Source organism: Neomonachus schauinslandi, chromosome 4, assembly GCF_002201575.2.
Source record: "Neomonachus schauinslandi chromosome 4, ASM220157v2, whole genome shotgun sequence".
Lineage (NCBI taxonomy): Eukaryota > Metazoa > Chordata > Mammalia > Carnivora > Phocidae > Neomonachus > Neomonachus schauinslandi.
In genome coordinates, this window is record NC_058406.1 from 88,845,483 (window position 1) to 88,862,086 (window position 16,604).

Consider the following 16,604-nt stretch of genomic DNA (forward strand, 5'->3'; position numbering starts at 1 on the left):
CAGGTGGGCTGAACTGCGGCTTCATTGGCTTCCAGTCTCACACGACTGTTCTTCTACCCATAACTGAGCTTCAAAGTCTTGTCTACTTCAAGACATTTTCACTGGGGACCGCTTCTTGCGCCAGCCAAGCTTTTTCACTACAATAGATATTTTTGTTATATTCTCCATGGAGATGATGTACCCCGAATCTTTTGCATATTGCAGAAGATCACCAATTACTCCCTGGCCAAAGGAATGCAACCTCTTGCAATTTTCTTTGTGGACTCCGTTGCCCACCTATCCCTTAGTTATTACTCGCCTTCTCTAGACTTTTTCCCATTTTTTTTTTTTAGATTTTATTTATTTATTTGACAGAGAGAGACACAGCGAGAGAGGGAACACAAGCAGGAGGAGTGGGAGAGGGAGAAGCAGGCTCCCTGCTGAGCAGGGAGCCCAATGCAGGCCTCGATCCCAGGACCCTGATCATGACCTGAGCCAAAAGCAGACGCTTAACGACTGAGCCACCCAGGCACCCCCCCCTTTTTTTAAAAATAAAATACGAAGGTGACAGAGGGATACAATGCCCAAGGAGGCTCAATTCAATGTTTCAGTCTTCAATATGGCAGAAATTAGATAAAGATTTTAGAGATGACTGCAGTGGTTCAGTCTTGCAATGGAAAAGCCTTACAATGGTAAAAACCCCCTAAACTAAATTTCTGAAACATCAGATTGTGCTTTAAAATTTCTAAGGATGGAAATAAGAAATTCAGTGGTTTAGTACACAGCTTACAGGATCAAATACAGTTTATCTATTCACTATCTGTGTGACCTTGAAAAAGTAAACTAACCTCTCCAACACTCAGTTTCCCATCTGTAATGCGAGAATAATAGCAATTCTTACCTCACAGGGATTTTAAGAGAATTGAGTAGGCTACTGCATGTAATGTGTTCAGCATAACACCTGTCACAAAATAAGTGTTCAAAAATAATTTTAATTTTAGGATTGTTTTTCATAAGGCATGCTTGTTCATTATTGGACAGTTTTAATTGTTATAAAACCTATTTCTTAGTAGTTCACCTGTTTCTTGAGTATCTCGTAATTTCCAAAGAGTTTTTTCTCTTTAAGTAGTAAAAGAGCTATATTGACCCCAATTTCTTTTCTTCTCCAGATTAACATCATCAAATTCCATTTTTATATAATAAGATTTTCATGTCTTTTACTGGGTTGCTTGCCCTTGAAGTCCTCTAATTTTTTAGTGTGGAGATGTCAGCCAAGCATGGGACTTCTGGCACTGACTCTCATTTCATATCAGCTTTTTCTTACACATATGCATACATGCTTGTGTGCACACATATGCACACACACACAACTCTAGGTGGTGCATCATGAGTCATTTAAGAGGAACGCTTAGGATATGCCATATCCTAATACAAAACCCAAGAAGTATAAAAAGAGTGGCTACAATCTCTGAACCCTCAACATCAACTCCTAAATGGCCTAGAAACGCCATGCATCCTGGGTAATCTCTTGATTTAGCAGAATCTCAACAGCCAGGATCATTTTTTTAATAAGAAGGTCAGTTCCTGCCCGCTCTTACCAGAAGAACTCAGAGAACTTCATTAAACCAGGAACTTAAAAGATCTCCCTTCACAGACAGTTAACCCACCACTCAGAGGTACCCTAAACCAAGACTTTGCCAGGAATCTAGGACTTTGGAAGTCCTGAATTCTGGAGCATCTTCAAGGCCACTTTTGTGAGGAGTGTATGGAGCCAGGAGAGAAGAATACAGAGCCCTAGCATTCTAAAGTAGAGCCGTCCCTATACTCTGTGAGACACATCACATGTCCCTATGCTTTTCAATACAATGACTTGTCAAAGGCAGAAGTATAACTCTTGTGATTATATCTTTATTTACCATGCTTTTCCTTGGAGACCCAGTGTGTTTTCTTGGCCTTTTAAAGCCATATGTATATATATATATATATATATATATATATATATATATACATACATATATGTATGTATATATATATGAAAAAATGTTTTCCTTATTTTTCTACAAAGCTTATGCCTTTTCTGTAAGACATCTTTCTTCTCCCTGTTGATCTTCATTCTATTTCTGATAGTATTCTCAGTGTCCTTTGAATTTCATTTCTGCCTTCCAAGTAGATAGCAACTCTGTCCAACTTCATGCTTCGTTATGATTCACTTGATTGCTATTGTCCAGCTCATGAATAAAAGTATTAAGTAACACCTCTTTAAATTTCTGATCCTTATGGAATAACACACAATATTTTTCTACATATAGATGCTAAAAACTCAACAATCAACCTTTAGGAACTATAACTTTAAGAAAGATACTATAATATTATCTACACCTCTGCTTCCAAAGGTGTGTTCTATGACCTTTTAAAGAATTCAATGGCAAATAAGTTTGGAAAATGCTGTAAACTATAAAGACTCTAAGATATTTGGGGCACCTGGGTGGCTCAGTCATTAAGCGTCTGCCTTCGGCTCAGGTCATGATCCCAGGACCCTGGGATTGAGCCCCACATCGGGCTCCCTGCTCCGCGGGAAGCCTCCTTCTCCCTCTCCCACTCCCCCTACTTATGTTCCCTCTCTCGCTGTGTCTCTCTCTCTGTCAAATAAATAAATAAAATTTTTTAAAAAAAGACTCTAAGACATTCATATTACCTTATTAAAAACATCTGAGAATCCTATAGTAAAGTAACCTATTTTACCCTGTGTTTCCCAAACATAACTGATCATGGAACACTTAATAACTTTCTATAAACACTGTTTGGGGGACCTTTTGCTCTAAACAATTTCTACAGCATAGTGATAGAAATGTCATGAAGACAGACAGAAAGTCCATTCAGTTCTGCTGTGTTCAATCTTTCACTTTCTTCTTACCTACACAGACTAATATTCTTCAAAGAGAGAAAATTAAATTGGTCTGACATTGACATTATTTGTTCAGAAATCCAACTTGAATTGTTACACAATATCTAAGCCTCCTCTGAGTAATGGAAAGTAATTTGATGATCGTTCTATTATTTTCTCTAGTATTAAATTCGCATTGACCAATTTACATTTTCCCAGGTGTGCACATGTGTGTGTCATTATCCAGACAATTTCCTAAGTGCTTTACATGCATTAGTTCATTCTTAACTCACAACACTCTTATAAGATAGATGCTATTAGTTTCATTTTATAGATGTGGAATCTGCTGACTGCTGAGCGCAAGTATCTTGTTTAAGGTTTCCACGACTAGTCAGGGTGAGAAGGAGGATTTGAACCAACGTATGTCTTGACTCCAAGGACTGCACATTGCACTATATTGCTTCTCAGGTTAAAGTTCAGTGACTTCCTCTGTTCTCCACTGGGGTATGAACCTTTGACACCTGCTTAAACAAGCTAGTTTTATCTAAACCTGATCTCTCCTACTTCTCTTCCTAAATTTCTGCTTGTTATTTCTTTGCCTTCAAAGGTTCCCCGTCTGCCCTTGCTTTAAATTTTCAAGCTCTCCAGCCCGCCTCTTCTCAGTCTACAGTTTTTTTTTTCCTTGTCCTTTCCATCTATTCCTGTGGTTTTAGTTCTTAGTAATACTGGTTTAATAGTAATCAGTCAATTATAGTCTGGAATCCTTCTTGTGAATCCAGACCGATTTTTCCACCTGTCTACGAAGATCTCAAAGTCAACATGCTGGTTACAGGATTTATTCCTTTTTCCAATTGCCTTTCTCTCACTCTGTATTATAATTCTCCTTTTTCAAGACTGCTCCTCGATGTCAACTCCTCAGTGCAGCCTACCTGATCCTCCCAGGCAAAATCAATTGCTCTTTTCACTCTAGATTCTTGATAGTGTATGTACACTTACAATCGGTTGACTTTCTATAACCAAAATTGTAATAATAATAATAATAATGGTAGCTTCTATTTATTAAGTTTACCATTGGCTTTTATACTTTGTGAAGGGCTTTAAGTGCTTTCTTACATTGAATCCTTACAACAGTCCTCATGGGGTATGTACTATTTTTATCCGCATTTGACAGATCAGGAAACATAGCCACAGAGATTAATAAGTAAGTTGTCCCAAGGTCCCACAGCGAATGCATTACAGAAGAAGATTCAAACTCAGGTCTATCTGACTTCAAGAGCTAAAATGTTAGCAATTTGAGAATGGGACCATACTGTATTCCTGACCTTTATAAATGTCTGTGGAATCAACTTTTTGGTCAATGAATAAGTAAACCTAAATAATGCTGTAATGTGCACATGGATACATTGAACTCCCATCCATCTTCCCATGTCTCCTAGAATGTGTGGTCTTCACAGCTCAGCAGCTCTAACACAAGGGTCTTCAATCTCCTACAAGAAGAGTCAGCTATTTTAGAGGAAATAAAATGGGAAAAAGACTCACTTTTTTTTCATTGGTGCTCATGGCTGGCTGATCTTCACAGACCTCCCCAAAGGGCATTCATGGCCTCAGTGACTTGAGCACTATCAGGCTCTACCCACCAGCCTTTCAGGCTCAGAACCCCGATTCCATCAGCACAATAAGAGAGCACTTTCCTCTTAGAACCTTATGTATATGAACTCAGCTGCTGGCCCAATATCTAAAACCAGGATACCAAATTATGCATGTACAACCACCAATCCACAATCCTTACCTGAAGTTCATGGGACCAAGTATGATTTGGAATTCAAAATTGTTAGGATTTTGTAATACATATATTGTAGATGTATATTATAACCATACCCACAGCACAATATGGGATAGCACCACTTAATTAAACATTTTAATATTTCTGCAGCACACCCATGATTATTCTTACCTCATACCCCTTCCAGTCAGGTTATGCCACCAAATTAGTTCAGAGCACGATATGTTGTGCTGCAGGTGAATTTTAGGGAGAAAAAAAACCTTTAGTTTTCAGAGTTGTTTTTTGTTTTGTTTTGTTTTTGTGTTTTGAAGATTGGAGATAAATACAATAAATTAAGGGATAGTATAGAGTGGTGGTTATAGGCTCAAGCTCTGGAATTAGGACCTCTGGATTCAAATCTCAGTTTCCTTCCCAACTGATGATCTTGGGCAAGCTCTTTGTGTTTTGAGTTTCCCCCATCTGTAAAATAAGCCTGAGTGCCAACCTCATAGGGTTGTGATAAAAATTAAATGGATTAATACATGTAAGGTATTTAGAACAGAGGCAGGCACATAGTAAGCACACAATGAAGTGAGATGCTATTGTCATTATAATTTCACTGAGATCTAGCGCATGGACTCATCCCAGCCTGATGAGTAAATTCTCCCTTTGGAAATAGCAACTATCTAGGGACATAAGTTGTGTCCAAATCCCAATGTATTCATCCAGAATATGAAATAACTGTGATGGTATTCAGAAGAGTTAAGTCCTTATGACCAGTGTATTCTCTCCCTTGTAATTAAGACTCTTTGCAGAGCCAGATAATAATCAGAAGGTTGCATGGTAAGCATGGGATCAGGAAAGTTTAATGACTCGAATGCTAATAACATGAGGCTGAAACCTCCTGACACACCCATCCTACCTCAGAGTCAGCCTCCCTAATGCCAACAGAACACTGAAGGTCTGAGAACTTACAGATTACCCCTCCCTCTTCCTGAGACAATGGTAGGCCAGCAGGACTATCATATGCCTGAAAATGCTCCTCTTTCTACGCTTCCCCCTTCTGATTGGCTGTGCTCCCGTTCTTCAGATATGTCAATAGGTTACCTCAGGTTTATGTCACCTCTGTCAAGTCTGTTACATACACTCAGGTCCTAGGCCCCTTCTGTTGCTGTAAGATGACTTTAGCTGTCTTTGATTGGATCATCTATATGATGGTTTCACAGTACAATTCTGTGAAGGCAACTTTATTTCCTCCACTTTCAAGTTCCTAGTAGACAACTCACTGTGCCTCCTATCAACACAGTGGGACCAGGGACTGGGGCTGGAAGGACATTGGAAATCATTCCTCCAGAATACAAATGAGGCTGCAGAATGTTTTCTTCCTCATCACCCACCTCTTCTTTGACTGGGTTTTTTGGAGTTATAGCTCCTGATGGCTGCAGCCTGGCTTCTTCTGAAGATCTAGTCATCTACTTGATGGGCTTTTTTCAAGCCATCTATCACAACAGGGGCAGTATTTCCTCTCAATCTGAGGCATGCCAAATCTGTGTCCCTTCTGATTTCCTCCATGAAAAGCTGCTGACTTTGCATTGATTCTCAGAAGAAGTTATGGCTTTTAGCACTACATCAATCTGCTTCAGAAGATTAGGATGTTTATTTTTGAGATCTCCATCATGTTGCCTAACTATGCCCCCTTTAGCCATTTATTTGGTGAGATGGTTAGTAAAATCCCAAGAAGGAGGAGGAGGAGGAGGAGAAAACAATTATATAATTCTACTAAGTTTTCATCCCCCAATTGTAGTAGAATTCCTTTAAAACAAACATTAAAATAAATATAGGAGTGGGGAGGGCCAGTGGAGGAGGGACTAACCGTAAGTGCCTATAAGCTGAGCACCTGCTCATTCTTTTAGCATACAAAGCCCTTTGGCTTATTCAACATGTATGTGTGTCTCTGACTGAAGTAGCATTTCTCTTCTAGAAGAAGCAGTAGTATTAAACTCATATGGCATGTACTGCAGAACCTTCTGGTGAAGCTCATGCATACCTGGGCTTCATTTCCTCAGTGCAAGGTTAGCAATGTCTCAGCAGACAAGAATTAGGAATTACCTGTTCCAGTGTTGACTATAAAGGTGTTGACTTGGACAAGGCTCTTGCTTCTGTTTGTGCCTTCAGTTTCCTCTTTTGTAAAGTGAAAGGCTCAATGAGATTATTGTTTAACTCCCTTTCTGCTCTTCATTTTAAATTACTCTTTCTGAATTAGCTTACCTGGTATCTTGCTTCCTTTCTATCTACCTATCATCTATTATCTTTCACAAGTATTTTTGAGGTTGTTTCAGAGATGGGTTTAACCTAAGAAGCCTAAATATCAGGATTCCTCACAAGAATCCTTCTAAACTTTAAAAAAATCAATTTCTATTTAATTTTATATTTTAAAATTAATATTCTTTTTCTCAAAGAGACCTCCCATATTTGAATATGCTTTAGACACCACAACGTCTGTATTGCTCCAGGTTGGCTTAGGGAAAAAGACAAATACAAACAAGAGTATCCAAATAAGAGTTTAAAAGGAAGGTGTGAGAGAAGGAATAGAAGGGAAATAAGCTAAATATGAAATGAGTTTACCCAGTTGAGCACCAGGTTGCGTTTTGAGCCTCTGCACTTTCTGGAAGGCAAAGTTGTGAGGGGAATCTGTACATCATATAACTCTGGCTATTGGAATGGAGGAAATGTTCAGAGAGAACAAAAATATCCATTCATACTGAATGCTGAGAAATGTTTCAGTGAAACATTTTATATGGGACACGATCATACTATGACCAAAAGTATTTTCATTAGGATAGAAAATTCTTGGTAACAAGTGATAAAGTTTTGCTCAAATACACATTGAGCAGCTCTTCTGTATCAGGCATTGTCCCAGGCAGATACTAGAAATACAGAAGGGAATGAGACATGGTGGTTGCCTCTCAGACCTCTCAGGCAAACACACAAACAATTACAAATATAAGTTGGTAAGTTTCTCAGGGAGGCCTGCACAAGGAGGCGCGCAATCACAGGGAGTGGCTAATTCACATCAGGGAGATGAAGAGGAAGGGAAGAGATAACTTCCAAGCTCAATTTTTTTTTTTTAAAGATTTTTATTTATTTATTTGACAGAGAGAGACACAGCGAGAGAGGGAGCACAAGCAGGGGGAGTGGGAGAGGGAGAAGCAGGCTTCCCGCAGAGCAGGGAGCCCGATGTGGGACTCAATCCCAGGACCCTGGGATCATGACCTGAGCTGAAGGCAGATGCTTAACAACTGAGCCACCCAGGCGCCCGTCCAAGCTCAATTTTTAAATGTAAAAATATTCTTTACATAACACTTGTCACTTGCCAACGTGTGTCTAGACAGCTTTCTTGTGCATAATCTGACTCTCATTCCCATAGTTTATATGCACTGTCACTGTTGTAAGATGAAATTGTATTCATTGATTCATCCTTTTGAGAGCCCAAAGAAACCCACCTTTCGTGAAATGAATTGTAGCCTTCTTGTCTTATTCCTTAGGCATCTGGAAGACTCCTCACAGCTTGCTTGTAGCCTTTTTAATGGATGTAATGGGTTTATTAAATTCTTTAGTTGTGTATAGGGAATGAAAAGCAAGGTGTTTGGACATTACAATAAGGACCATTTGGGGAAAAAAACGTAACATTTGAAAACATACTAATGGGCATCCCCTGATGTCCAGTTATTTGCTACTTCAAAAATCTTTATCCCAATGAGAAGTTTAAAAATCTTTTCCAAGCAATTCCCATTTTACAGCAATGGAACAGAAAGTGACTCACATGGCAGCACCTCAAAAAATTGTAAGCCACAAAATGAGGAAGAGGCTGAATTTTAAGCATCCAAAATGCTAGGTAATAGAAAACATCTTCAGGAGGAAAATAGGATCTCATAATAGCTTCGCTTGGCAAGCTCTGTATAGCTGCAGTGAACATTTCTCCCTGCACTGGCATCCCCAAAGGAATGGAAACATTTCTGCACCTTTCTAGAGTATTCAGCCACAGCAAGTACTGCATCAAACAGTCTTGCAGGTTTGCTCTCCACTGCATCTGGCCAAACAGCCTGAGAACTTCGCCTTGCATTATGCATGGCCCTCTAACTCTGTGTTAAGTTTGAAAACACCCGGAAAGTCTCTTCCTGCCACCCCAACTCCCATTGTCTTTGACGGATTACAAAAGGCAAGCCGTTCCAATGGAGCCGGATTTTCAATCACAGGGAAGTTTGGAGCTTCTGCAATTGATTCTAAAATTAAGATGCTGCCGGGGCGCCTGGGTGGCTCAGTTGGTTAAGCGACTGCCTTCGGCTCAGGTCATGATCCTGGAGTCACAGGATCGAGTCCCGCATCGGGCTCCCTGCTCGGCAGGGAGTCTGCTTCTCCCTCTGACCCTCCCCCCTCTCATGCTCTCTCTCTCATTCTCTCTCTCAAATAAATAAATAAAATCTTTAAATAAATAAATAAATAAATAAATAAATAAATAAAATTAAGATGCTGCCATCACACCTCACTCAACAGGGGATTTACAAAGAAAAAAAAAAGGAAAGATTCAGTACCAAGTCACTGTCACGCTGCAGCAAAGAGAGTTGGCTGAAGTGTCGGGTCAGGAATTCAGCAGCCCTTTGAAGAGATTGCATTCAGCTCAAAATTCAGTTCAGAGAACAGAGTTAAAACACAGAAATGGAAATCCAGATTCCCAGTTTTGGTGGAAGAGTGATCAGTGATTAAGCTGAAACACCCTAAACTCTATGCATTTAAAATCAAGAGATTCTGAATGTACTTAATAGAGATAAAAATTTCATTCCTTAAGGTTTTTTTAAAAAATCATGGTAAGCTTTAATTCCTCCTACTCCCCTCCCCATTAAGAAATAGGAAACTAGCTCTTGGGTTTAAAGACTACAGGGCTCGGAATCTCTGAGTAAGGTACAATGATTAAACCTGTTATGTTATATGTTAAATGTTAAAACAAGCAGAGGGCAGTTGTTCGAAGATAAATACGAAAATAGAAGTTTAATGATTCCTGTGTTTACCACCTGTTAGGGGTACACTTCGGTGATGTGGAGAACAAGCTTGCACAACTCATTAACAGCTATCACTTATTGGCTATGTACCATGTGTCAGACATTTTTATGGATTATTTCATTCAATCCTCAGAGCAGCCCTATGCAGTGGATATTATTAACCCCTTTCAGGTGAGGAAACAGGCCTAGAGAGGCTGGGAACTTGCCTGAAATCACCTACCTGGTCCATAGCCAAGCAGGACTCTCACTCGCTTCTGTCTGAGTCCCATCCCCAGCTCCCATCTGCAACATGACCCAAATTTATCGGAGAAGATGTAAATCTCTGACTCTTCATCAGCAATATATATCGTAGTGTTATTTGCTTGGTGAACTGACTATATCAGTAACAGTAATCCATAGCAAAGACGGGTAGAGTACCCACTACCCGCCAAGCAACACCTTGAGTACTTTACACACATCCATCTGTGTATCCTTGCAATAGCCCTAAGAGGTAGAAAACCAAGCATAAGCAACTTGCCCAAGGTCACACGGTCAGTGAGTGTAAGAGCAAAGCTTCAAACCCAGACAGCCTCCCTCCTGTGCCCCTGCTCTTGGCTAGGAGTTTTCAGGGGACAGACTAAATTTCTGTCCACGTTTGTACCAAGTCCATTGCATTCCAAAATGGTCCCACCACCTTCGCACAACCTGTAAGTTGAAATGGAAGCTGGGAGAATGGATGAAGTCCATGATCAATATGAACAACCTAATGTATTCTTGAATCATTCTGCTCAATTAAGTTTCTATTACAGAGTTTAGTCCATGTATCTGACAAGTAAAAGAGGACTAAAAATGATGGCTCTGGGGCGCCTGGGTGGCTCAGTTGGTTGAGCAACTGCCTTCAGCTCAGGTCATGATCCTGGAGTCCTGGGATCGAGTCCCGCGTCGGGCTCCCTGCTCGGCAGGGAGTCTGCTTCTCCCTCTGACCCTCCTCCCTCTCATGCTGTCTCTCATTCTCTCTCGCAAATAAATAAAAAAAAAAAAAAAAAAAAATCTAAAATAAAAAAAAAAAAAAATGATGGCTCTGTGAAATTAATCAAATAAAGAGCCAAGTGACTTTCAACAGCTAACATATGCATCTCATAACACATCTAAAGAGATCTGGTGCATACATGGGTATATTTGTACAGGTCCACATAGTGTATATTTAGCATTCTATGCCCAGAACATAAGCCTAGTTTAAAATCTGTTTTGAACCTCGTACAAATGTTCATTAACCTTACAGGCAGGCACAAAATGTTTGATATCATGAAGCTGTCTTGAACCAGCTGTTGAAGTTGAGCATAATTTTCCAACCCTCCTAAGTTTGGGAGTTCCAGAATGAAAGCAAAATGGTTTTGATGGATGAATAGATACCTTGCTTTTTCTGTGCGTATCTCCTAATGATCTGAATGCTATTAAGTGTTAAGTTTCTGAGATGTTTATATTAAGTTAAAGATGGCATGTATTAATAACTGTCTAACAGTTTTTCTTTACTGTTTTCTTTCTCTCCAGGTATCCCCAGTATTTCCAGTATCGGTAGTAAGTAAAAAAAAAAAAAAAAAAAAAAGTTACAAAACCAAGTCTAGGCTAGCTTTGTTTCCTTGTTGAGTTCCTAAGATCTATTTTCCCAGCGTCCATTTCTGATGTAAGAGGGTATTTTCTTTGTGAATTGAACTGTTGTGTGTGTTCTCTGCACAGACAGGGTGAGAGCACAGATAAAATAGTTATCAAAGCATCACTTCCCCGTGGATATAGCAGTACCATGGCTCTCCTGACTGCTTTTGACCAATGAAGGAAGGCTACCTTTACGGAGGTGTAATTACTTAGGTAACCCTAGCTCATTTAGCAAAAATATAAATAGTCCTATTTACCCATACTTAGTAACGGACAACAAATTGAACTTTCTTCTTAGGACTGGATATGGATCTCTCCCATAATTTTTAAAAGCAGAGAATGAATACCAATGAACGCTTTAGGCATATTCATTAGAACCCAGTTAAAATGCCATGAAACCAGAGGGAGGGAATTTTAGTAATTTATTATACTCCAGTCTTTGTGAAGGCCTGAAAGAGGCAGGTTGGTGATCATTAGTCTTTCTGGAGGAATGAAGGGGAGAAAAATCAGTATGTCCGTTTCTCCCTCCAAAAATACAGTGATCCATCTTTTCCTGACTACTTAGGTTTAAGTTTGATAGAGAACAGGGTATAAAAAATAGATGCAGAATTTAGGAATCCGGCTAGTTGAAATTTCTGCAAGAAATCTTTTAGTAGAAATAGAAGCAGTTGAAAAGAGAAATCCCTCTTTAAACCTCTATGAAACATTTCTCCAGTACCATTGCAAAGAGCATTCTCCCAGCTATGGTGGGAGAATCAGACTGTAGCTCCTTGTTCACATATAAAACAATGACTCCCCACACCAAGCCTGAAATGCTCATTAAGGAATGCCCCACAGCTTTGCAGAGCAGGATCTCACATGTTTTTATATTTCACACCCTTTCTCTCTGATGGCTAAATCCTTTGCACGACTGCTGAATAACCCATTCAAAACAGAGTGCTGAGGAGGCAGAGATTATGCACTGTAGGTGAAGAGAAGAATTTTCACTGTGGTCTCACCCCTCACAGACTTCATCATGGGTGCCCGGCCACCCAGGGTGATTGCAGTGTAAACAGCAGCCATTGAATACCCGACATCCATCTTGAACGCAAAACTCTGATAATTTGAATAAAACAACTTCCCACTTCTTATAAACGCACAGTCAGGTCTTCCAACTTGTAAATCGAGCCAGTTTACTTAAGCTTGTGAATAGGTCTGGACACAGATCTGTTAAGCACTAGACATGTGAAATGCCATGAAAATCAGCGGCTTTGTACATAGGGGTAGTGTTCACATCCTTTTAGATACCAGCCTAATGCTACAGCCTGGCCTTTATGATCTTGTTGAAATGGCATTAATGCTACAGACGTGCAGGTGAAACTTTCAGCTCTCATAGTCTCCGAGTTCTGCTTTAGTATCTCCCCTGGCATTTGCCTAATTGTGTGTGTGTGTATATATATATGTATCCACATCCATATCCATATATATATGGATACACACACACACACACACCCACAGTGGGCTCCTTTCAGGCCTTGACAATTTCATTTACATATGCATCTTCGAACAAAAGGGGACCAAGTGGAAGACAGCTGAGACGGATTATTGAGGCTGCTGTGGCAGTCTGACCTGTCAGATTTTCAGAAATGGATGCATGGAAAGTAGTTCTTTGGCGCTGGGGTGTGTTTCTGTTTGGAGTGTCAGTCGTGTGTTGCATGGAATCTCTGACTGTATTGCTCACTCGACATCTCATCCGGCCACCTCCACCACGTGCCCCATCTCTGAGCATCAGCAGATGTTGACCTTTTACACACTGAGTCAGGAAATTCCAGTTTTGTTTTGCTTTGTTTTATTTCGAAATCAGTGGTGACCTGAAAGGATGCTTTGTTTTGCCTTTGGAAAATGTATCCACCTTTATTATCAGGAACCTAGGAAAATTTAACTCCTTAATACCTAACCAAAACCCGCTAGCAAATAAAACGGTAGTTTGTAACCTGCCTTCCTTAGGCCCCTGGCTGCTCTGCTTGGAGTATAGTGGGTGTTCCCCCAGATTTCTCCAGCAAACAGGGTGTAAAAGCTGCCAGGAGTCACCCAACATCACACACAACTAGCTTGCTGATTGCTGGCTTTTAAGTCAAGAGATTTACAATAAAAACCATCAAACAGGATAGGATCTTCTGGGCTGCTTAAATGGCATTCACACCTTCCTTCTTTGTGGGCTCATAAGGTGCTCACTGGGTGCACTAGTGGATTCCTTTCCTTTGCTCCAAGGGGCAAGAATTCACGCATAGATGACTCAGTGCCTACTCTAGAGGGTGCAGGAATGGGTTTCCAAGGTATAAGCCAGAGAAGAGGGAGTTGCTTGGAATTTTTAACTAAGTTTAGGTGTTTGCCAGGGCTTTTCCCTTTATCCCAAAGAAGGAATCAATGAGCATAATTCCACCCAGTAATAGACAATGCCATTACAACAGATATAACACCTGTGAGACTCCCATCCTCAAAGCATATCTCAAGTGAATGATACATACTATTGATGTAAATTATTGATGTGTGTAACCATAAGTTCACATACATATGCTATATACACAATGACTAAAGATTTTGGAGCCCTAATAGATTTCAGGATAGTCCCAAACTGTCAATACCGGTATTAAGGTTCAAATGCATGGACAGAGTGGTCATCCTTTCCGATCATCTGCTAAAAATGTTTTTGAAACAAATTTCCCATTAAGGTCATTTGTACCTGCTGTTGTCTATTTTTTTAGGAAATAGGTTTCCCAACCATTTCTAAGGTTCTTGATTTAAAAACTTGGTCATTTTGATGTGCTTTGACCATGGCTGAAAAAATCCTGGTGATATTGTCAGCAATTAATGAATCCCAAAATAGATCTATAGTCATTTGAGCCTTGTGATCTCTGTTTTTACTTTACCTAATGTGGCAGTAATTCATTCAGGTTTCATTTTTTTATATATAAAATGTATCACACATTTAGAAGTAAACATTCACGATTTTATCCAAGTGAACATTTGTTGATGCTGATGATGCAAATTAATAGTTGGTTTGGTGTGGATGTTTTTGCTAGAGTGATAAACTAATGATTACCTTCTAGCGTATATTATCTGATCTTTAGTCCTGAAAAACAAGTGATTTCACTAATTATGTTAAACAGTATATTATAAAGACCATAATTAGAATAAGAACTGGCCTAATGTGCAAACAGCTTTGTGTGGGTGATTATCACTTAAGAAAGGAAATGACAGATGAGTCAGAGATTAAAGGTAGGCCAGCCACTGACATGAAAGATCACATCAGGAAACACCATTTCAAATAACTTGGCATTTTTTAACAAATAAAAAATATGTCTTAGAATAACAACAAAAGAGAAATGTAAACATTCTGTGAACCCAAGTATACATCATTTCTTTAAATTACTTTTAAGTGATTGAGATCATGGTATATAAAGCTTAGAATATTGATGGAGGTGTTTGGCTGTCCCCTCCTCTCTACCTCTTTCAATTAGAAATAATGGTTCACTTCAGGGAAATATTCCATTTTCCTGTTTTCTCTTATAATGAGCATTACCTTCATCCTGGAGTTAAAACTTCATCTCTAATATGATTTAATTGACAGGACCGTTAAACAAGGGAAGTGCTACCCGCAGGGATCCATCAGCCTGGCGAGAAAGCCCAGATATATTTTCTTATTTAAAAATATTTGATGCCAGTTGGAGACCTTGTAAAAGTTGTTTTCCAGACAGCATCCAAATATTTTTGTTCAGTACCCATTTACTGTAGAAACCTGGATCGTGAGGAAAATAACGAGGTTAATCATTTCCCCACCCAAGGGTTATTAATAATCATGTTCATGCTATCCAGAGAGCTGCAGTGTTTGTTTGGGTTTTTTTTTTTTTTCCTTTGCTTTAATACTTCTAAATCCCCCAAATAAAAGTTTCATTTGAATTGCCCTTTAACTAATTAGGTTTTATATAATGAGGGAAAAAAATGATCAGGCTAGTGTAGCTATATGGCAAATTGCATGGTGTGCTACATTAATTTTGAACTGTTTGCTGATGTTCTGGAAGGAAACCTCAGGTCCCAGGTGAAATGCCTTTGGGACTTTGTTATATCATGTGCCCAGTATCCTCATCACAGATCCATTTCATATTTGTGTAACTAGCATTTCACGTTCATGAAACCTTTGTGGTTATCCTAAAACTGAATGAACATTAGGACATAGCCGTTGCTTTAATCCTGAAGAATACATCAAATATTACAATGAAGGAGAGGAAAATATCCCCTACCTAAAAAAAGAAAAAAGAAAAGGAGAGGTTTAGTAATGTTATCAACAATTGCCCACCTTGAGCAAATGGACGTTTTTCATGCATTAACCTCCTCCCAGGTGAAGTTAGAATGTCAAGTCACTTTTTAAGTGTGAGCTGCTATCTGTACTTTTGCTGTTATCTCTGTGTGGGTCATCGGAAAATTCCTAGCTTAACCGAAGATTTGCCAAGATCTCTGAAAGTTCCCATGATGAACCTTCAGACATGTAAGTGTGAACTTCTGCACTAAGTGTGTGGGTATCGTTGACATCTTCTTGGAGTATAAATAAGGAGCTGGCCAACTAACTGCTTCACTTCCTGGGAAGAGTTAGACAGAGCTTTCACTCAGAACTGGAGGGAGATGTTCCCATATGTCTACAGAATTCCATTCTACAAATGGCGAATCTGAGGTTCAGAGTGGCCGAGTAACTTGACCAATATAATACGATTAGGAAGGCCTATCTGACTCCAAAAGTTATTATGCTCATAACCTTACACCAAATGGAACAGGTGGAAAGAAAAATTCTAGATTTATTTACTCGTACCGCAGACTCTTTCCAATCCACCACACTGCATCTTAAACCTGTTGATCCCTGAATTTTTGTGCAGGGAAATGTAGTGTCCTGGAGAAAAACAGAGGTTCATTTTCCGGTATCTCACTGTGTTGTCAACAGAAGTTACAAACATCATGCATGAGGAGAGGGAGTAGGGGACTGTGACCCTCTACCCCACTAATATATGCCTTTCCTCTACCACTAAACATCCTCAGTATTCTGAGGAAAAAGGGAAATGTAGAGATGTCAAGTATAGTCTAGAACATGAGACAGCTCGTGAAATTTGCTATGCAAATTGTGAAACATGTTTGTACATATTGTATGACAGTAAAAATCTAAATTTTTTCTTTATTGAAATAGTCACTTACAGCAAAAATAAAATGCTGTGTGCCATCTGAAGGACAGGCCTACCACTATCACATGAAGCTCTATCTTCCC

The 16,604-nt window shown here is 39.4% G+C and overlaps 1 protein-coding gene across 1 annotated transcript in view; it reads left to right on the top strand.

The window, feature by feature from the left end:
- NTNG1 (netrin G1) overlaps positions 1-16,604 on the top strand; it is a 308,158-nt gene that overhangs the window by 226,488 nt on the left and 65,066 nt on the right. The window contains exon 4 of the mRNA XM_044914340.1: positions 11,213-11,239. Within this exon, the coding sequence (XP_044770275.1) occupies positions 11,213-11,239 (27 nt within the window). The remainder of the gene's footprint in view (positions 1-11,212; positions 11,240-16,604) is intronic.